At 44.1% G+C, this 22,776-nt stretch overlaps 1 protein-coding gene and 1 long non-coding RNA gene across 2 annotated transcripts; both read left to right on the top strand.

Annotated features, from left to right (window-relative positions):
- The first annotated feature begins 591 nt into the window (after positions 1-591).
- LOC140223517 (uncharacterized) lies at positions 592-13,395 on the top strand. Its single transcript, XM_072295362.1, has 2 exons — positions 592-2,176; positions 13,319-13,395. The coding sequence occupies exons 1-2, from the start codon at positions 592-594 to the stop codon at positions 13,393-13,395; spliced, it is 1,662 nt and encodes a 553-aa protein (XP_072151463.1).
- Positions 13,396-19,482: 6,087 nt separating this feature from the next.
- Positions 19,483-21,772, top strand: LOC117865544 (uncharacterized). Its single transcript, XR_004642556.2, has 3 exons — positions 19,483-20,292; positions 20,385-20,557; positions 20,801-21,772. It is a non-coding gene; the product is annotated as an uncharacterized lncRNA (long non-coding RNA).
- The last annotated feature ends 1,004 nt before the right edge of the window (positions 21,773-22,776 follow it).

Raw genomic sequence — 22,776 nt, 5'->3', positions numbered from 1 at the left:
CGCTGCTCTCAACACCGACCTCGACGGAGCTACAGCAGAGCTTGCCAAGACACATGAGGAGCTGCAGGACGCTCACGCCAGGATCGCACAGCTTGAGGCACAGCTTGCAGGACAGGAACCACCTGAGGAGGCAGCCGAGCCCTACTACCCTACTCTTTCACCACCCCGCAAGAGGCTTCGCTATGGCACGTCTGGTTCTGTCACCGGTCTTCTAGACTAGGTTTTTTTCCTTCTTATAGGATGCCTACCAGTGTCTTTCGATAGAACCGTTCCTGCGAGGACGTGCGATGTAATAATGTTTGTTGGTTGAAAACATGCTTGTTTTGGATCTTTGTAATGTCTGGGATGTTTTTGTGGAGTGATGGCCACAACTGCATCAATTAATAAAATAAAGTTAATAGCTTTGGGTCTCAATCTTGGTTCGTTGTTCCTTTTATCTACCTTATCAAATCATCTTTCTTATACAAGATTTATTCCTCTAACACTCAGATGGTAAACACCAGGTCAGGAGGAGGACAAGATATTCCAAGTACGAGGCGTGCTCACGTGGTTAACCAACAGAATCAAGCACCATCCCTACCGCCTTCAACAATGGAACCATTTTTGGCTGCCCAGATGCAACTGCTCCAGAACCTCACTACAGCTGTTCAGAATCTACAAGCTCAACAGAATCAGCAACCACCCCAAGCACCTCAGGCACCAAGGGACAAGCACAGGGAATTCATGAGCCACCACCCCCCTACCTACTCACACTCGGTGGATCCGTTGGACGCCGATGACTGGCTGAAGGTCATTAACAAGAAGCTGGATATTACTCAGTGCAATGACCGTGAGAAAGTCTTGTACGCTGCGGGACGTTTGGAAGGAGCCGCAGCTGACTGGTGGGATGCTTACACTACTGCCCATGCCAATGCCAATGCAATTACTTGGGAAGAATTCAGAAACAGTTTTCGCACACACCATATACCAGCCGGTGTGATGAAGCTCAAGCAGAAGGAATTTCTAGCTTTAAAGCAAGGCAATATGACAATTAGCGAGTATCGGGACAAGTTCACACAGCTATCTCGTTACGCGCCCAATGAGGTGGACACAGATGAGAAGCGGCAGGAACGTTTCCTGGATGGTCTGATAGGGCCACTCAATTATCAACTGCAGAGTCACACATTTCCTAACTTCCAAACTTTGTTGGACAAAGCCATTGGTTTGGAAAGTAAACGTAAGGAGCTCGGGGAACAAAAGAGGAAATTTCAGTCTCAAGGCCAATCTAGTAGCAACACCCGTCCCCGCTTCAACTCACCGCAGGGATCCCAGTTCCGCTCAGGAGGACAGGGTGGGAGTTATCAACAGAATCAGCAGTTTCAACGCACAGCTCAACCGCCGCAACGTTTCAATCAACAAGCCCAGCGCAACTCAAATTCTCAGCACAACCGGGCCAACCATGCCACAGGAACACCAGCGCGCACTAATCAAGTAACTCCAGTTCGACCCAATGGGTGCTTCAAGTGTGGTGAGGTGGGACATTACGCCAACGCCTGTCCCAAGAACAACACACAGATCCCTCAGAAGACTAATGGTCAGAAGTCACAGCAGCAGTCGCAAGCACGCAATGGAAATCAAAACTCTCAGGGCAACAAGGGCCAACAAAATTTCATGCGTGGTAGGGTGAACCATGTGACAGCTGAGACGGCCCAGGAAGCTCCAGATGTTGTTTTCGGTATGTTCCTCGTCAATTCTGAACCTGCATCAGTTTTATTTGACTCTGGAGCAACTCATTCCTTTATAACTGATCAATTCGTGGTAAAGCATAACATACCTAAGCATTCTATGAAGAAAACCTTGCTAGTTAGTTCACCAGGAGGTGATATGGAAACTAGGCAAATATGCCCACGAGTCAATCTGAAAATCATGGGAATAGATTTCCTAGCTAACCTAGTGGTTCTAAAGTCCAATGGTGTTGATGTAATTCTTGGAATGGACTGGTTAAAAGGATGTGATGGAATTATTCTGTGTGCTAAGAGGTCAGTGTTGTTAACTAGCCCTCAAGGAGATAGAATTGAGTTTACAGCTACCGCCCCATCAGAAGAGAAGTGTTTAGTGAATCAGATAAAAGGAAAGTCCTTGGAAGATATCAAGGTTGCAAGTGAATACCCCGACGTCTTTCCTGAAGATTTACCAGGTATGCCACCTGACCGAGATATTGAGTTCTCTATTGATCTTTTACCCGGCACATCACCCATATCTAAAAGACCTTATAGAATGGATGTTAAAGACTTGGTTGAGTTAAAAAAACAAATAGAAGAATTAAAAGGTAAAGGGTATATCCGACCTAGCTCTTCGCCTTGGGGAGCACCCGTACTTTTTGTTGATAAAAAGGATGGCACCAGAAGAATGTGTGTGGATTATAGAGCTCTTAATGATGTGACCATTAAAAATAAGTATCCACTCCCTAGGATTGAAGATTTGTTTGATCAGATGAGAGGAGCAAAAGTATTTTCCAAAATTGATCTGCGATCAGGTTATCACCAGTTGAAGATCCGAGCAGAGGACATTCCCAAGACAGCGTTTACATCCAGATACGGCCTATATGAGTATACCGTGATGTCATTTGGATTGACGAATGCGCCAGCATACTTCATGTACTTGATGAACAAGGTGTTTATGGAGTACCTAGACAAGTTTGTGGTAGTGTTCATCGATGATATCTTGGTATTTTCTCGAAATGAAGAAGAGCATGAAGAGCACTTAAGATTAGTGTTACAGAAGCTTCGGGAGAATCAACTATATGCCAAGTTGAGTAAGTGTGAGTTTTGGTTGAAGGAAGTTTCCTTCCTTGGACATGTTATCACTGACGGAGGAATCACAGTAGACCCAAGCAAAGTTCAAGATGTGCTGAATTGGAATCCGCCCAAGAATGTGTCCGAAATCAGAAGTTTTCTTGGATTAGCAGGTTATTACCGCAGATTTATTGAAGGTTTCTCAAAGATTGTCAAACCTCTCACGTCATTGTTAGAAAAGGGAAAAGAGTTTAAATGGGATGACAAGTGCCAAGCAAGTTTTGAAGAACTGAAGGAGAAATTGACTACAGCTCCTGTACTGATAATGCCGGATATACACAAAGGCTTCGATGTTTATTGTGATGCTTCGCGTCAAGGACTTGGATGTGTATTGATGCAAGAAGGTCGAGTAGTGGCTTATGCTTCAAGACAACTGAGAAAGCACGAGCAAAATTATCCGACTCATGACTTGGAATTAGCTGCTGTTGTGCATGCATTAAAAATTTGGAGACATTACATGATCGGGAACAAGTGTCAGATATTCACCGACCACAAAAGCCTAAAGTACATCTTCACTCAGAGAGATCTTAATCTAAGGCAGCGCAGATGGTTAGAGTTGATCAAGGACTATGACTTGGATATTCAGTATCATCCCGGCAAAGCAAATGTCGTAGCAGATGCTTTAAGTCGAAAAGGTCAAGCTAATATGACTATAGCACGGTTGATATCTCAAGAGTTATGTTGGGAAATGGAGCGACTCAACTTAGGAATCGTTACACATACAGAAGCCGTGACTATGGAAATTGAGCCTACACTGGAACAGGAGATAAGAAAAGGGCAATTGACAGATGCTAAAATCAAGGAAATCAAGACTCTAATTGGGTTAGGAAAAGCCCCAGATTTCACTGAAGATGATCAAGGGACTATTTGGTTCAGGAAAAGGATCTGTGTACCGGAGGCCGACCATCTTCGTGAGCGTATATTGAAGGAAGCACATGATTCAGCTTATTCCATACACCCTGGTAGTACTAAGATGTATCAGGATTTGAAGGAGAAATATTGGTGGTATGGTTTAAAAAGGGATGTAGCAACCCACGTTGCTTTGTGTGATGTATGCCAAAGAGTAAAAGCAGAGCACCAAAGACCAGCAGGTTTACTCCAACCACTGAAGGTACCAGAGTGGAAATGGGAAGAGATCGGAATGGATTTCATTGTTGGGTTACCTCGCACTCGCGATGGTTATGATTCTATATGGGTTGTTGTGGACAGATTGACTAAAGTTGCTCATTTCATACCAGTTAAGACAACCTATAATGGAGCTAAGTTAGCGGAGTTGTATATGTCAAGGATTGTATGTTTACATGGTGTTCCGAAGAAAATAGTATCTGATCGAGGTACTCAATTCACATCACGTTTCTGGCAGAAGTTGCATGAATCAATGGATACAAAGCTTAATTTCAGTTCCGCATATCATCCGCAAACAGACGGTCAAACTGAGAGAATCAATCAAATCTTAGAGGATATGTTAAGAGCTTGTGCTTTAAAGCATGGAGGTAGTTGGGATAAGAGTTTGCCGTACGCAGAATTCTCTTATAACAACAGTTATCAAGCTAGTCTTAAGATGGCCCCGTTCGAAGCGTTATACGGAAGAAAGTGTAGAACACCATTATACTGGAGTCAGACAGGAGAAAGTCAGGTTTTTGGACCAGAAGTTCTTAAAGAAGCTGAAAGGCAAGTTCAAATAATTCGAGATAATCTCAAGACTGCACAATCACGACAAAAGAGTTATGCTGATACTCGGAGAAGGGAACTAACGTTTGAAGTCGGAGATTATGTGTATCTTAAGGTATCGCCTATGAGAGGTCTTCGACGATTCAAGGTTAAAGGGAAACTATCACCCCGATACATTGGTCCGTTCCAAATTCTGGAAAGAAAAGGAGAAGTGGCATATCAGTTAGACCTACCTGCTCAGTTATCGGATGTTCATGATGTGTTTCATGTGTCTCAGTTAAAGAAGTGTCTTAGAGTACCCGAAGAACAACTACCACTGGAAGATCTTAATGTGAAGGATGATTTGACCTACTCAGAGTATCCTGTCAAGATATTAGAAACATCTCAGAGAGTCACTCGGAGTAAAGTGATCAAAATGTGCAAAGTACAGTGGAGTCACCACTCCGAAGATGAGGCCACCTGGGAAAGAGAAGATGAGCTTATTGAAGAGTTTCCCCAGTTGTTTTCCAATCTCTCCGAATCTCGAGGTCGAGATTCTCTTTAAGGGGGGTAGGATTTGTAACACCCAAAATTCCATCATGAAAATAATGTAAGCAACTCGGTCTAGTTTTTCGTGCTCTAAGGATTAAATAAATTACTTTATTTAAATTACGGTCTTTAAATAATTAAAGAGCACTTGAAATAATTTTAGAAGCAATAAGTGCTTGGTAGAGTTTTTCTTTTCTCTTTTCTTTTGGCTTTTGTTTGAATGCTTGCTTTTGAATTTCAAAAGAATTTGAATTGAATTTTGAAAACTTTAACTCTATTTAAATTCTCAAAAACCCTCCACCTCTCTTTCCTCTCCTTGGGCCGAAATCCCTCCTCTCTTCCTTTCCTTCCTTCTTCAAGCCGGATGGGCCTATCCGCCGGCCCATCTCCTTCCCCCTCTCTTTTTCCTTGCGCAGGCCCATCTCCCCTTCTCTTTTCTCTTGGGCCGCCACCTTCCCTCTCCCCCTCCCAACCGAATGGGCCCTTTCTATCAGCCGGCCCATTTTTCTTTTTCCCCCTCTCTTTCTTGCGCCGGCCCAACTCTCCTTTTCTCTTTGGGCTGCCACCTCCCTCTCCTTTCTTCCCCACCGACCGGCCCAAATCGGCCCAGCCGGCCTGCTTCTTCTACCTCCAGACGCCAGAAGCTCCAGGGACGCACGCACGGGTGCCGTGCGCCCCCGGTGCGCCGCCAACCGGGGCCCCCTCGCCTCCCGGTGTCCCTTGGCCTCCCGAGCCCCTCCACGAACTCGCGACGACTCCCCTCCCCCACTCCCGGCCTCAAATCGTCGCCCATCCTTTCCTCTCCCCGGAAACGGCCGCACAAGCTTGAAGGCCATTAATGGCCGGCCGACCTTCGATCTCTCCCGGGAACCCCTTCCGCTCCTCCCCGGGGCCTATAAAGGTCGCCATCGACCTCGCCCGGAGTTTCCGTTTCCGTTTTGCTACTCACCCGCCACTCTCTCGCACTGCCGCGCCGCCGCCCAAGCCACGCCGTCGCCCGTTCTGTCACCGGTGAAGCTTCTGTTCTTCTCCGGTGAGGCCCTCCCCTTCCCTTCCCTCTCTCCCTCCTCTCCCCCACCGAGGCGCCGCTGCCCGCGCGCCGGCGAGCTCGCCGCCGGCGAGGCCCCCCCCTCCCACGCCGGCGAGACCTCCCTCCCCGTCGGCCATGCTCCTGTGTGCTTGGTTGCCTGTTGGAGGAAGAAGATGGAGTTTTTGCGATCTAGTCCCTGAACTCTCTGTTATTCCTTTTACTTAATTCCTGTGTCTTGTAAATTTTCCAGAGAAGTCCCTGAAGTTCCTGCATTCTTTTACTTTAACCCGAGCCATGTCATTTTGTAGATCTAACCCTATCTTTCTCTATTTTTGCATGTTCTGTTCAGTATATATTTCTAAAATTCCATGCTAGCCCCTGAAGTATATAGTTAATTCTGTTTTAGCCCCTGAAACTTGTTTATCTCATATCTTCTTCGTTTTAAATCCGATTTCAGCGATTCTCGCGCTCACGCGATCGTCTCTGCATGAACGTTAGATTTAGGAGTTTGTTGTAAGCCTTTGCATATGTTTGTTGTACTGTTTTAATTATTCTTTGTTTGTTTGCCTTGTGTGATCGTGTAGACGACGTGACGTTCGCGGAGGAGCAAGTCCAAGAGCAGCCACCGTTCGAAGAAGAGTTCTCCCAGTTTGCCGAGGAAGGCAAGTGGCCTTCTCCCCCTGCATGTTCTTTTTGTCCCAATAATATCATGATTAAGCACTTTACTTATTTCTTGTATGTGCATAAATTTGACGGGAATGCCTATTAAGGACTTACCTAGTTTTAATCCTTATTCCTTGAAAACCTGTTTAATCATGTTGGGTAGACTTGCTAGTCGCTTAAATTGGGTTGGTAATGTGTTAATCATGAAACATGTTAATCATGCTTTATTTATGTTGCTATACCTGTTTAATTGCAAGAACACTTGTTTTAATCGGAACATGGAGAACCACCCAAGAAAACAGTACAACCACAACATCATATGGCTCTGATCTTAGCCGAATAATTAGGCATGTAGTTAGCTGGTGGCTTTACCGAAAGGGCAAGGAGGGGGAAGGTGTTGGGTGCACGATCCGGAGCAGTAGCCTTCGCTAAGGTGCTGTCTCATTAACGGGTTGTGGTCCGCATCGCTACTGAAACTCTAGCGGGCTACCAGTTATCTGCGTGTCTTTGTAAAGGCTTCGTAGTGGATCCCCCAGCCACTCACCAAAGGAAGTGTTTAAGGGCTTTGCAAACCCGGGCGACACGGGGGACCACGAGTTGTGGGTAAAGTGTACGACCTCTGCAGAGTGAAAACTGATATATCAGCCGTGCTCACGGTTAAGAGCGGCTTGGACCCTCACATGATAATTGAACTTAAAGATGAGATTAATCTGTGTTACCTTTACCTTTGGGTTATGTTAATGTTATATGCTTAATTGGGTTGGTATAAACTTATATCTAGTAATTAGGTGCTGCTAATAAAAATTTGACCAATTAAAACGCTAACCGCTTAAAAGCCTTGAGCCATTCCTTGTGAGCCTTGCATGTTTCCCCCACCTGCTGAGTACCAACCATAAGTGTACTCACCCTTGCCCAAACGCTGTTCAGAAGCTTGTGATGACGGGGAGTTCTTCGACGACTTCGAGGAGTTCTAGGCAGGCGGTCCACCAGTCAAGCCTGTGGAGAAGCTGCGCTGTGTGTGCGTGCGTGTTAAGTTATCGGTGAACGATTAAAGACCTTCGTGTCTATCACGCTGAGTGTAATAAAGTTCTTACTAGTTTATGTACGTTTTTGAGCACTGTCTTTGATGTATTCACTGATGACGTCAACATATGTGTGAAAACGGATCCTGGCACACATATGCGATGCATTCGGTTTTATCCAGAAACCGGGTGTGACAACTTTTTATCTATGTTCCTTTTTTTTGTGTGTCTGCACATATATATCTTGATTTGTCGTAGGAGCAGGACATATATGTTCATGCGTTGTCGTAGATTTTATAGCTTTCCTGGCTTACTTAACCATGGCAAGAATTCACAATTTGGCCTTTGCATCATTTACTACATAAGGTGTATACCTCGTCCTCTTGAGTAAAAGTTAAAAGGAAAAAAAATGAAAAAAAGGACAATGCATATGCACTCTGCCCCCTCAAAAGAAATCAAAAGGAAGGCGACGCGCATTGTCTATGCTAGCAAAGACAAATTAAACAGGGTTAGGTTTATGACGATCGGCTGTGCTTAGTTTTGTGATTAAATTGTTGATAATCGATCTGAGAACAAAATGGGGAATCAGCATGCAGAGCACCACAAGTAAGATCATGGATATATTTCAACCGGCTCAGAAATGTGTCAAGTAAATACTCAAACATAGGGCTTCTTTCTTTGTCTCGAAGCTTGAGATTGTTCTTCCAATAATAATTGTAAGGTCCTATTTGCAAGATCAGGTTTGAACAAAAAGTCTGTCTCAAGCTAATATACTTGGAAAAGAAAAATCAAATACAGAGGTGACATTGATTTTGGAAAAGAGTCTAATTTACCTGCAACTATCACGGTAGCTTGATTTTCAACCCTAAACTGCAAAACCGGACACTGAACACCATCCAGCTATTGACATAGGACAATTTGGTCATTCTTTAGCTGATTTCATAGTTGGTTTTCTATTTTTTTGGGAATAATAAAGTATGGTTTAATCTTGTTGTGTAGGAATGGTTTCACACTTTTTCAAAAAAAAGAAGAAGAAATGATTTCCCACTCTCTAAGCCAACAGCCGGTAGGATTGGAAACTAAACCACCGATACCAAAGCAGCAAAGTAATATGAAATGGAAATGTAGGAAATAAAATTATGAAAGCTAAAGAGATGGTCTTCTTCAATTTTCTCAACTCAGGTTCAACTTTCTTTTAGTTACAATGCCCCCATATTTATAGGGAGATGAACAATCATAGTGTGAAATTACACTATGGTACAATTTAACTACCACATTTGAAGAAAATAGGATGTTGGTACGTCATGTTCCTCAATGATGGCTTTGCATGCATCTCTTTCAAATGGCTCTTTTCATGAACGCTCCAAGCTTTGTATGCCTTGACCTTCACCGCCCGGAACTAGTCCTTGCGACTTCTATCTTCACACAACACCATCAGAATCATACATTTGTTGGAAAAAAAAATAAGAGCCGTCCATCCAAAGGAATCATACGGTGGAAAGATAGTATCAGAGATACCTAGAGAAAGGTACCAAACCGGTTAGATCAAGTGCCAAAAATAGTGGAACCAGTACCAATTTAATTTGATTTTTTAACTACCTTCCTCATATCAATAGCCAGCAAAAATTTAAAGAAAAAGTATTTGGAAGTACCCACTAGTGCCTTACAACCATTGTAACACTGCTCAAATTAAATTTGAAACATCCTATTAGGATTAGCCTTAGTCAATTATTTCATCATGCTTGATCTCGCTGGTCTGATGGACCAACAGCTTAAACTGGCAGCACAACAGTACCACCGTGGGAAGCTAATTCTTTGCCTTCTCTCCTACAGATAGACGACTATAACTGGGACCTAGCAGAAGTCAGCTAACGGTAGCCCATCAAGCCATCTAGGCACCTCTCACTGATGAGCATCGGATGCCTGTGCTCCTAGAGTCTACAGAGATACATCCCAGAGAAACTAATGTCCTGCTACCTCATATTCCTATTCCGACACTCCTTACAGCATTGCATTGTACCATTCACCCGGTATGGCAGGCACTGATTATAACGATGAGAGACAAGCAGTTGAGGGACTTCGTGTACCTTTCAGTTTGCTCCCAAAAATTTCTACAAGGAAAGCAAGTTATATGATTATTACGTTTCATGTACTATTTTATCCCTCTCATGTTTTATATATGTTCTGACCTACAACTTTGATACTGACATGAGTGGCTTTGCACGGTACCTTCTTATCTCCGTCAACGTACGTCTTGTGTCTGTGTCTGTCTGTGTGTGTGTGTGTGGGGGGGGGGGGGGGGGGGGGGGGGGGGCGCAAGGTTGTCGATTTGAAAGGGATATTTGTAGTAAATGGAACTCATAGAAAATTAATTTGATGCTTAGCCAAAATATCAGCATGCTTTAATGTTGCTACTAGAACTGATCCACTGGCTAGTGGCTACTGAACTGACCACACAATTGTTCCTCCAGCAGAAATCAAAATTCCTTCTCACTTTTCCTCTAGATATCAACGCAATAGGCTATCCACTTTGTAGACCAACGCAGTTCACGGTCGTCATGGCCTCATGGGATACCATATTCCGATAGATATACTTTTTGTAATGCACATTCAAAAATTCAAAGTCCGGCTGCCTCCAGTTCCTATTCACCTTTGTGTTGAAGACACAAATTATGAGGAGAAACATTGGTAGTATAGGAAATTGGTATCCTTACGCAATCTCTGTTTCCGAAACTTTGGAAAAGGGATCGGAAGAGGTCATTAATATAAGGGGAGCACCGCATATAAAATTTCATCTGTTTCATCATTCTGTCCCTCTCATGGCTTCCTACGTATATATGCTGTCCTTCCAGGTTCAATATTAGCCATGGTTAGTTAGAATAAGTTTTTTTTCTATTACATCATTTACTTCACGTGGTACCTTTCTCAACTTCCAGCCCATAGAGAAAAGATGCTACAGTTTCAGCTTCAGTTGGTTAAAATGCGATGAAATCCTTACTCTTTCTTTTTTCTAACATAAAAGCGTAGTAGTATGATCTTAAATTTCCACAGCTCAAATGACCACACGTGGCATTGACCCCAAGCCTAGCCTGCAAGCCACCAGAGTCGACTGTTGCCCATCCATCGGCCAAGCTGAACTGAACCGCACCAGCACCCACAAAACGATGCGAGATGCAGACGCCAAGTCTCGAAGCGGGTCACCCCCATTTCTCCCCTTCTCAGCTTCTGTTCCTCTCCCTGCTGACTGTGTGTTCCTGCCATGGAGTACACTAAGCAAGAATAAGATGCTACATGATGTAGTACATGGATCTTCGGGTGTCAATTCTGTTGCTGCAAGTGGAAAAACTTCATGAATCGTTTTTGTTCCTATGAAGCTGACAGTGGGGCATGCAGATTTGCTCACATATTGCTGTCTGCATTTTTTTCGGAGGGCCTTCAGGCAGAGTGGTGCGGCCGTGCCGGGTTTGGGTTAGTTCAGATCGACATGGCACATGCAACACCTTTGATCTTTGACACGAAAACAAAGATCCTAGTCCGAATCGAAGGTTCTAAAATGACTTCTTCTAAGGTCTTTTCCTTGCCCTGAACACATCTTGACCGTGGTTAAACACCTTCGATCTTTGACGACCTGGAGGCTGCTGCAGCTTCGCTGCCCATGCATGTTCAAAGGTGACAGTCAATTTCGGCGATACCCAACCCAACACATGCAGTCCATAAGCTTCGCGGCTGGCTGGTTTTGACGGCGGTGCGACGTAAAGTCTCGGACGAACAGAAAACTGTTGAGAACAGCTCCAGCCTCCAGGTAGATGATCTAGTGTTTCTGGTAAGTTCCGACCTCTACACACACCGACAAGTCGGTACAAAAATAAAGTAGCATCGAGACTACTAGCCACCACAAAAGTGAGAGCTGAGTCCAAACAAGCAAGCTTCAATCCTATTTTTAAACTTCCATCCAAACTTGTTGAAGATTTCCATGACAGTAGATGCCATGAACTAGCACGCAACGCAAAAGTTTTTGTCAGCGCACAGCAGTTGGACATCCTGTTACCTCCCATGCTTATTGTACTGCCAACCTGGCTGCTACAAATCGCACACATGGGTCTTTTCCAGTTTTATTTCCTCGCTACACACGCATGCATGGTAGGAATTAGTACTAGCTAGTTTAGCTAGGGCTGCGATCGAGGCATTCAGGATCTAGGTGTTACATTGTTTCGCCATTATCCAAGTGGTTTAAGTTATGCATCAATCGGATTTACGTTTCTTTCACCGTCTCAACCACGTGAGGGCCCAAGGTCTAGCACATTCACGACGTTGGCCGGCACGTTGTTCGCTGGTCTGGTGGACATCATTGACGTACGCAAGGATAGTGATGACCAAGAAGGCAATGGCAGGGCGGAATGATGCTTCTCCCCTGCAGCTGCTTCCAAACTTTCTGTCTGAGTGAAAAAAATTCATCTTCTGACCAAGCACATGTGCACTTTCCCTTAAGGGCCACGTGCTCTCTAAAAAACCAAATACTAGTATGCAAGAGAATGATGAACCATTTATATTGTGATTAACTCCATGACCATGAGTGGAGCACATTATGGGCATCAGCACGCAGAGGTGCTTCAGGTAATTTTAAAAAAAAGAGAGAGAGGAAATTTTGAGAAAAATCTATAAAAGAAAACTTTGGTCAATCACGCAAAGGATCGGCACATATACAGATGAGTCACCACCAAATGTAACAAAAGCAAGGGATAAAAGTGGTTGTTTCCGTAGATAACCGATCCGGGGTTCCGCTGATCTGATTCATCATGTGGTGAGATATGGTCAACTAGGTGGCTGCCCTAGGTGCTACGAGCGGAGGGATGAACTGGCTGCAGTCTCGCCTTGCCTGCCATGCACCATACTTCTTCTTGGCAGGCTAGTTGATGTCCTGCTACCTCCCAGTCCCATGCCTGCTTTCTCCTCATGCAGGTGCAGATCATTTTTCACACGAAAACCCTGGACCAACGGATCCTCCATCCTGCTCCTTCAACAGTTTCCTCCTATATATAACGACTGATACTTGTCACAGTTTTCAGATAGCATGCGCTAGCTCGAACCACCCTTAGCTTCGACATTTATCACACACTTCAAACCCGTGCTGACGTTCAATGTCAGTCAATAAATTACAGGCATGATTGAGGTGCTCCTCTCTGGCAATCTGCATGCTGAGCAGTTGATTAAGAAAAATCGGCCTAGCAATTAACATTGAATACAAGATGCGGGGAAAAGTTGAATCTACAGATCACAACATGTTCCTGTGATGCCCTCTTGCAGTCTTGCGATCTTTATGAGGAGCATTTGCAGGGGAAGTGTTGGGGACTTGGGGTTGCCAACACATCTACGTAAACTACGAGTGTTTTCAAGAACGCTTAACTCTACTGTAACAAAAAACAAACGAACGTCATTATCTTTTGCTGCTTGGATGTGCGACACTCTGGGATTGAGTTTGTCTTCCGAAACATCATTAAATTATCATCTCTGCTCCAGCCAGACAAGGTGATCGTGATATTCAGACTGATATCTTCTATGGATGTTTGTAGGTGAAGGCTTCAGCAACCAGCTGGTGGACAGCATCACAGTTCACAGCGACACAACGTTCACCAAGTTGCGGGGCTGAAGCAGGCAATCAAGATGTCACCTTCGGTGCCTCGGTGCCATGGGCGAAGAATCCGCGACTCGGACCTGCTGGATAACCTGCTACCTCCCATGCCTACTCTATCTTCACAGCCAATTATACGCAATCTATCCTTCATACAGAGGTGCAGCCTAAAATGGAGATCTTCCACCTGACCCGACCGAACTGAAACAGTTTGTTGTGGAAATAAACTCAGAAGCTTATACATATCACCAAAAGTGGCCGGCAGGCAGGGGGCTTAACTGCAAAATCATCCTACCACTAACCTTATCCATTGGATTAGCATCTTGTGACCTTAATTCATAGTTTCCAAGGTTGCTCGGGGTAGATGGTTTGCACCAGATACGTTTCGTGTATATATATCTATATATTTATAACAATGCGTGCAAGGAGGGAGGGGCATAAAGATATGTTTCACCTGAACCACCATCATGTAGTGGAGTAGTGGACATATATAGCTACCGTTCCCAGCTGGTTCATTTATTAACCACGGTCAGAATCATCTATTTGTAAGGAGCGAGCAAGAAAGAAAGGACACTAGAATGATTTATAATTTTATATTATTAATAACATGTGAGAATGAGCTATCTTGATATCTTCCCTTCTTTTCACGTGCACATAAACACAGAAGCTGCTTCCTTCATCTCCCATCTGCGGAACTGAAATCGTTCCTAGGAAAAAAAAAACTCTCAATCTAGGTATGAATTGATGTTTCTATAACATTGTGAGACCTGGTCCAAATATGATGGCAACTTTACTATTGATGAGATTTGCAATGGCAAGGAAAAATGTCGTTTGCTGCCTGCTCAAGGACATTATAGAATGTTTAGAAAAAAAACAAGGACAAGGGGTGCCAAAGCTAGTGCACTCTGAAATGAAAACAGTGCAAGCACAAGAAAATGATTAATGGCGTAATTTTATTCCGGCTGGATCATAGGCCGCATGTATTACTGTGATTGATCCATTTGATCAGCTGAGCGCACTGTGGGATCATGTCATGGATGAGACACCACGATGCCACTCACGATCACCAGGCAAGGCAATCCACACCAACTGAATGCCCCAGTACCTCACACTCCCATCCATCAATTTTGTCACGCAGGCACGGCCAGTTAATTCGTCTTCCGCAGCTCCGCCCAACCCAACACTAAAACACAAAAATGAGAAAGATTAAATGATATATAAACTAGAGAAAAATTTATGTTGTAATTTGAACCATAGATTGTAGGAAGAAACACGAAAGATCAACAGAACTCCTTACTTTTGTTTCAACATTTGCATCCCTAGTCAGGATAGGTTACAAGGCGGTTAGTCTGAATTATCGTCGTTGCGACAATGGGCAAGGTCACTACAAAGAAGTAACAAGAGCGCGCATTGATGCGTAGGTTTGTTTGACTGCTTCTCTACACTTATATCAAGCACTTGAACTGCTCAGCTGGAAGAGGATGGCCTGCATGGTCTCGCCGGCTGTGCACCGCCGGGCCGAGCATCGGCAGCCCGGTATCCTTGGCAGCCACGGACTATGCTTCTTCCTAGCAGGCTAGCTCATGTCCTGGTACCTCCCAGTCCGATCCCGACCGTGCCTGCTCTCTCCTCATGCGGGTCCAGTCGACCACATATGTATTTCTTTGGGTGCTCTGGTTGTTGCTGAGATACAAGTTTGGCGAGCTTATATTCCTTAGTTTCGTTCAGCTGCAAAAAGCTGGAAAGTTTGGTTTTTAATGCGCAACGTAAAGCTCGGCCAAAGGCCGCCTTTTGGTCTGATTACACGCACAGTTCGGGCACAGAGTTTCAGACTTTATAAGTACAATATAATGGAATTGAGACACGTCTCAATTGAATCTTTACAAGGTTATACACAGAAACCTTGGACCAAAAACATTACAGCTGTATCAAATTGGCACGATTCAAACAAATTTGGATACACGAACAATTTACAGTACATGTTTTCCTACACAAGATGGAGTCGAGCTTTTCCTCCTTTTCTTACAGTACTGAATGTTCATACTAGTCAGAAATTGTCCTGAACGAGGTCCAAACATATGGTCTTGTCGGTCTGCATGCAGGGGTGGCATCACCCTCACGCACCAAGAACAAATTGAAATTTTTCTCCCCACACACCAACTGAAGAAACTTATGGGTCTACCACTTCTTCCATCGACGTTTGCTTATCTCTCTCAGGAACGAAGTACTATCCAGATTGATAAAGCACTGAAGAAGTGACGATCCGTGAGGAATGGTCTCCAGTCGATCTGCAAGCACGGTCCCCATGTCGCTTCTCTCTCTTCTTCCTTTGTTTGTTTCAGGAACCTCAAACGTGTCAACTGTCAAGGCCTAAACTCCGTCGCGCTGCATCAAGATCTCATCCCTCATGTCACAAACGCGGTCCCTGAATCCTCGCAAGGAAAAAGAGAGAGAGAGAATTGCCGTCCCTTGAATCCTTGCCACCAAAAAGGGGTAGTCTCTGAATCCTTGCCCAAAAAAGTATCGACGTCTCTGAAGACGCTGAAGTATACAGATTACAGGGCAGATACACTTCCTCATCTGACGAGAGCAAGTGTTTTCTTTTGATTTATTTTTTTTTTCCTATTCAAGGATGGATGGAGGTCATTTGGTGCTGCAGGAGTGTAGAGTACGGACTATTTAACTTTTTTCCATCATGTGAAGGTATGTGAGAGGGGTTAATTGCACCCCCTCACATAATGGCAAAAAATTAAATATGCGAGTAGGGGGCATAAATCCTTCCTTGCAGTTCCTTTATCCAAGAATCTCGGAACAGTCAGCTAGCAATGCCATCACAAACTCTGCTACTGTATATGTTGCCAGCCTGAGTCCTGCAACTGATATGTGCACAAACTACAAACCCGAGAAAAAAACCATCGCACGGAGAAAAAGATTTTTACACAGGGAAGGAAGGTAGCTCGTCCGACCTGCAGTCGCTGACAGTCGCCAGTCGGTCGGGTGCCCCAGAACCAATCCAGACTAGTGTGCTACAGCCAGATCACCATATCATACATGTTCAATAAGCATACACTAAACGTTCAGCATCTTGCCATGGAGCTCCAAACAGATGGTCTCCAGTCGATCTGCAAGCAGGAATGGCCTCAAGGCCAAGAATAAATTGAAATTGTCTCCCCACACACCAACTGAAGAAACTTATGGTCTACCATTTCTTCCATCGACGTTTGCTTATCTCTCTCAGTAACGAAGTACTAACTAGATCGAGAAAGCACTGAAGAAGTGACGCCTCAGTGATGGATTTGGCCTGACCTGGGTGCCACAAGGCAGAGGTGGACAGCGTCCATCAAGTTGCTGAGTGGAAGCAGGCAACAGCCTTGCCTTGTGTGCTATGGGCAAGAACTCTTCCAGTCAGACTAGCTGGATATCCTGCTACCTCCCATGCCTACTCTCTATTCACAGAGGTGCAGCCTATTATGGAGATTTTCCATCTGACACCCAGTCGCACTGAAAATAACTGGGAAGCTTAAACCACGCGTGCATGGAGGAAGGAGCATAAAGAAAACAAGAGCATGAATATTATTAATACTAGAATTTTATTCTGGCCATGATTCATATTAGCAACAACTGGGAATTCTTGAGCACGGCAGGCCCCTTCACATTGATAAAAGAAATCATGTCATGGATGAGTAAACCGGACACCATGCACGAACTCTCGACGATCCACACCAGCTGAATGTCCAGTACCTCGTATTCCCATCCTTCAATTTTGTCACGAAGGCACAACCTAATCATCTTCCGAGGCTCCGCCCAACCTAACACTGAAAACATAAAAATGAGATAATAAGTAAATAACAAACAGAGAAAAAAATTTGTAGCTTGAATCATAGATGTAGGAAGAGATATAAAAGTCAATAGATGATCAGAATTCAGAACCCATCATCAGAATCATACTTTCTTACTTGTATCATTTTACTTCATATTGTGCGTACCTTCTCATCTACCCTCTCAAAGAAATTACCCATTAGTTCAGCATACATTATTTTGTATTGCCATATCTAGTTTATATATACACATAGCCTGCCTAGCGACCCTAGTTTGTTTAAAGAATGTTAGAATCATATCTTTTTTATCTGTATCCTTTAATTCATGTAGTACTTTCTCATCTACCGTCTCAAAGAAATGACACATTATCCCAAGCGCATAAAAATAATTAAAAGCTGGAAAAATTAAAATAAAACCTTATTCATGTCTTCTACGGCTGCGAATATACATACAGGATCAGCTGAGCGCATTGTGGTGGAATCACTAGAGCACGACAGGTTCAATTCAGAAACGAAATGATCATGCCATGGACATGGATGAGACTATTCCTCGTTACCATGCACGAATTGTTGGCAATGTGCACAAGTTGAATGTCCCGGTACCTCACATTCTCATTCTCCCATTTTGTTACGCAGGCACAACCTATTCATCTTCCATGGTTGTGCGTGCCCATAATAAGACTGAAAACACAAACAAAGGAAAAAAAACAAACAAAGCTAAGATTTTTTTAAAAAATTAGATCATAGATGTAGGAAGAGACATAAAAAATCAATAGAAGATCATAAGCCACATCTCCTTACTTTCGTTTCAACATTTCATATATCTCATACTCTCATCGTTTTGTGTAAATCCTTTTGATTCAGTGTAAGGAACAACGAATGTACATTGTCGTATATTATTCCCTAGTTTATATATATAGCCTGCCTACCCTATATTTCAATTAACTATGCATTTTTTCTTGTATCATTTACTTCATATTGTACCTTCTCATCTACCGCTCTCAAAGAAATATCACATTATTGTCCCACCTCAAAAAAGCATGTGCAAGAAGTGACATCAGTGATCTACCAGGCCAAGCATGTGAACTCTTCAACTCAAAAAAAAAATTAAAAAAAGAATACAATCACAAAGCGTCTGATAGCAATCGACTGAATCACATTTACCTTGACAAACCAGCATAGGTTGTGAGGCTACCATGGTTAGTTCACTGATGATCAACTTTTCAAGCACTAGAACTGTTCAGCAATGTGCCTTGCTATGTACACGTACAGGAGCATATATTGGAGCTTATTATTACAATTATTGCAAAGGTACACATGGAAATGAACACGCAGCAGCAGCCAGCTTCTCTCTCCAGATCAAAGTATGGCTGAGCACGTTAAAACAAAAATAAAATCCAACAAAACCCAAATCCAACATGCAAAATGGAGAGCAAATAGAGAAGGAACTGGAGTTCCCCAACACATCAACTAACATTTGATGCTGGTTACTGTAATTAATTCATTGATCAGTTTAGCAAAATTTGGATATGGGTTTATGTCAGTGAATTAAGCCGTGCATGTAGTACATGTGTGAAACAGCAAGGTGATGACACATTGGCTGGCAGTTTGTAGTAGACCTTGTATGACTCTTCAACACATACACCAAGAGCTAGAAATTCAACAGATTCACCAAAAGGAATCTTGTCTTGGAAGCCATGTGCATGTACATGCACTGACCTGAGCCACTCAACATGAGCTGAATGTCCCGCTACCTCCCATGCCTATCCTATTCTCCACAAGCCACACAACGGCATAGTCTTCCACCCAACCTATATATATGGATGCAGGTAGAGGCAAAAAAAAATCAATATATAGAAGTTTAGAACCCAACTCTATTTAATCATTTAACCACCTATTACTTAATGTCTTTTTCTTTACACCTTTAAATTCATGTGAAGGTATACATTGTTGTGTATTGCCTGCCTAGCTACCAGCCCCTACTTCTCGTTTAAAGATTGGTTATTAGAATCAAATCTTTTTTTAATTGCATCCTTTAATTCATACAGTACCTTCTCATCTACTATCTCGAAGAAATACCACATTATTATCCCACATTGAGCGTAGGATGCCCTATATGCGAGATCTGCCAGAACAAGCATGTGCTCTCCAACAATTAAAATCACAAGCGCACAAAGAGAATGACTCGAATCACATTTACGTTGACAGATAGGATGTGGAGTTGCCATGGTTTACTTCACTGATCACCTGAAACAGCGATCACAGTCGTCTGAATTGTCGCCAGACAAAGTGACAGCAAAGAAGTAAAGGAGTGCACATGCGTGGACGCATCACCCATGGATTTGTTTGGCTGCTTTGCCATACTTTTCAAGCGCTTGAATAACTGCGACGCCAGGCCGGGCACGAGCAGGCCGGCGGCGCGGTAGAGCAGCGACACGGCGCCCTCCCTGTAGCCCTTGCCCTCCTTCGTTCACAGGAAGGCGCCCTTGAAGGGGTCCCCGGCCCCCACGCATTGCCGTACATGGACAGCAGGTACCTCGGATGGGTTCGGTATCGGACGGGACGGCTACGATGGATGGAGATCATATGGATACCAATTCCCATCCGAGCTCGGTGTCCCCAACACTAAGGATCTGCTTGGTTCCCTTGCTCACCCTTGCCTAATCTTGCCTAGCAAGGTTAGAGAACAAGCCAGCATGCATGTTTGGTTGCTTTGCTTGGTTTGAATTTGGCAAGTGAGCAAAGATTTCCTTACTTTTGAGAGAGAATCAAACTGGCTCTCCCCACCAAGGTTTGCCTTGCCAAGCATGGCAAGTGGACAAACTTAGGCAAGACAACGAAGCATTATATTCCCTAAGTTTTCTAGGAGTTTGTCCATGGCGGCCGCGACAGTCTCCGTGGTGGCGGCGCCCGCTCAGGGCCTGGTGGTTTCTTGACGCCGCCGCCGCCAACCAGCAACGATCCAATCGGGGGCATCCAGCAAAGGAGGGGGCATCGATCCGCCGCCGCAGCTCTTGGATCTTTGGCGACCCAGCGTGCGCTTCATAGCAGCCTTAACGGATCATCTTCTTCCACGCCGACCACCAGCAAACAGCTGGTATATCATATCTCTTTGATTCAAATTTTCTTTTTTTTACTTCCATCTCAAATTAACCAACTTTTGATCCTATCATCTTTTCCTTCCTTCAGGATGTACCGACTGCACTTTGGTTCACTGATTTACATGTATGGTTGGATGACGCCCCGGTTGGAAAGAAAAGTGAAGGAACGGACAAGTTTGATGAACGATTGCTTAACCCAAGCCATCGAAGCTGCTGAGCTGCTTCTAGCTGATCTAGATGTTTCTTCAGCGCAAAGCTCAGGTATCTTCTTCCTGACTTCGTACTGATAATTTACCGGTTACGATTCAGTTTTAGATACCGCACCGAGTATGCTTTGATGATAAGGCATTTGCTGCATTGTCACATCCTAGTGTTTTAGGTGTTGATTTTTTAATTAATTGCTTAGTTTTAGAATGGAACCTCTCGTGTCGTGCACTGATGAGCCTTTTTGTTGTGTTATTAGCTGCGCACTTGCTAACATTTACTTTTATGTGCTACATGCAGGACTTGGTAAGCAGCAGCCTGATGGTATGACTGGGAACAGAACTAGCGTTGACAAGTTAGAGGAAGCCAAGGAGCTGGAAACTCCCACCGAGCACTATCAAGCTGAAATCACCCAGCTTAATGAGTTGGAAGCTGAAATTTCCAGGCTCCAGATTGCATTGGAGTCTCGTTCACTAGGCGTGGTAAAAGTCGTTCTAATTTAGCTTAGTAATTTTAAGAATCAGGCTAAAAACGGGTTGAAATACTATATAATTTTGAGCAAAATACATATAGAACTGAGTTGATTGTGAAGGAGCCATAAGGGTCATGATTCATTACCACCCATATGTTCAACGGATTCACCAAAGGAAATCTCATCTTTAGAAGCCATGTGCATGTACATGCACGGACCCACAGTACTCAACATGAGCTGAATGTCCCTCTACCTCTCATGCCTATCATATCGATCTCCACAAGCCACACAACGTCACAGTCTTCCACCCAACTTATATGGATGCTGGTAGAGGCAAAAGAGATTACAATTATGCCATTACAATTCTTTACTTCTTCTATTTCAAATTATGCCATTACAATTCTTCTTCTACTTCGGATTTGCCATTTTGTACGCCTTTGATGCTCTTGGACCTACTTGCAGTCTCTGATATTTTCATATGGACAAAAATGCCCCTACTACATCTTCTATCTTCATATGCTGACGTGTGGGGGGCACCAATCATCTGCTTCCTCTTTCCTTTCTTCCCTAATCCATCTTCTTCCAATGGAACCACCTAGCTCTAGCCTGACCCGCGCTCTCATACGGCGCCGCCGAGCTCTAGCTCGGCCTTGCGCATTCGCCGCTCCGCGCACACGCCCGGCCTCGGACGACCACTGCAGTTGCCGACGAACATGAGGTAGTGGAAGTGGCTGGTCCCCGCGCTGCACTTGCACGCCCCCGCAGCGACCTACTTCCCGCAGCCGGCCAAGACGGGAGCGTGCGGGCGTACCCGCCGTCGGTGACGGCGCGTCAGCTGGTTGGTAGCCTTGGAGTTTGGACCTTGTGGCCTCCCTCTGTTCCCAGACTTTTGTACCTTTCTGTCTAACTCCTTGACGCTGGCATCCGCACCTTCTAAGGTCTCTATCAGCCCATCTCGTATTCCTCGGTTCAGATCAAATGCATCACCAAATCACCACAGGTTTGCTTCACCGGTTGAAATCGATGCATCACCAAATCACGATGGTTTTGCTTCACCGTGGCTATGGGTGGGGCGGCGGAGGCAGAGGAGGTCGGCGTGAGATGGGTGCGACTGCGACCTTCGGTGCCTTCAAGTCTTAGGGCGGAAGGAAGGAGGAGAGAGGAAGGGGATAACACGTGGGACACGTGTGTAAGTGAGGTGTAGCGGGGTATCTTGGGCATTACGAAAATATGGTGGCCTGCAGGTGGGTCCAAAAGTATCAAAGATGTAGAAATGGCACGGTTCAATCAACCTAAGAATTGTAATGGCATATTTTCAAATAAATGAATTGTAATGGTATATCTCCAAACTCGAGTTGTTGCAATGGCACAATTCTAATTAACCCCTAATACAAAGGAGAGCTTTTTTAGTTTAAAGTAGCCACTGGTGCTTGTTGGTACTTTTGTCTGTGATTTTTATCCACTGTCTATTCTTAAAAAACAATTAGAAAAATTAAATTTAAGGATTATTCTTTTACTTGGTCCAACTAATTTTGTAGTCTTCTCTTCGTTTACTTCAATGTATTTACTTTGTTTTTACTGTTAGATTTTTCAGGATGGACGGCTCTCATTTTTTCCAACCATTACTAAGGGAATAGGGAAGAAAAATCCATGTGCACTCCAACAATTAAAATCACAACAACCGCGCAAAACGAATGTCTCGAACCACACTTATGTTGGCAGATAGGACGTGGGGTTGCCATGGTTAGTTCGCTGAAACAACGATCACAGTCTGAACTGTCGCCAGATAAGTAGCAACGTCGCA

This window comes from Setaria viridis, chromosome 7 (assembly GCF_005286985.2).
Source record: "Setaria viridis chromosome 7, Setaria_viridis_v4.0, whole genome shotgun sequence".
In the NCBI taxonomy this organism is placed as follows: Eukaryota; Viridiplantae; Streptophyta; class Magnoliopsida; order Poales; family Poaceae; genus Setaria; species Setaria viridis.
The sequence above is the reverse complement of the archived record's forward strand: the minus strand, read 5'-3'. Positions and strand labels throughout refer to the sequence as shown.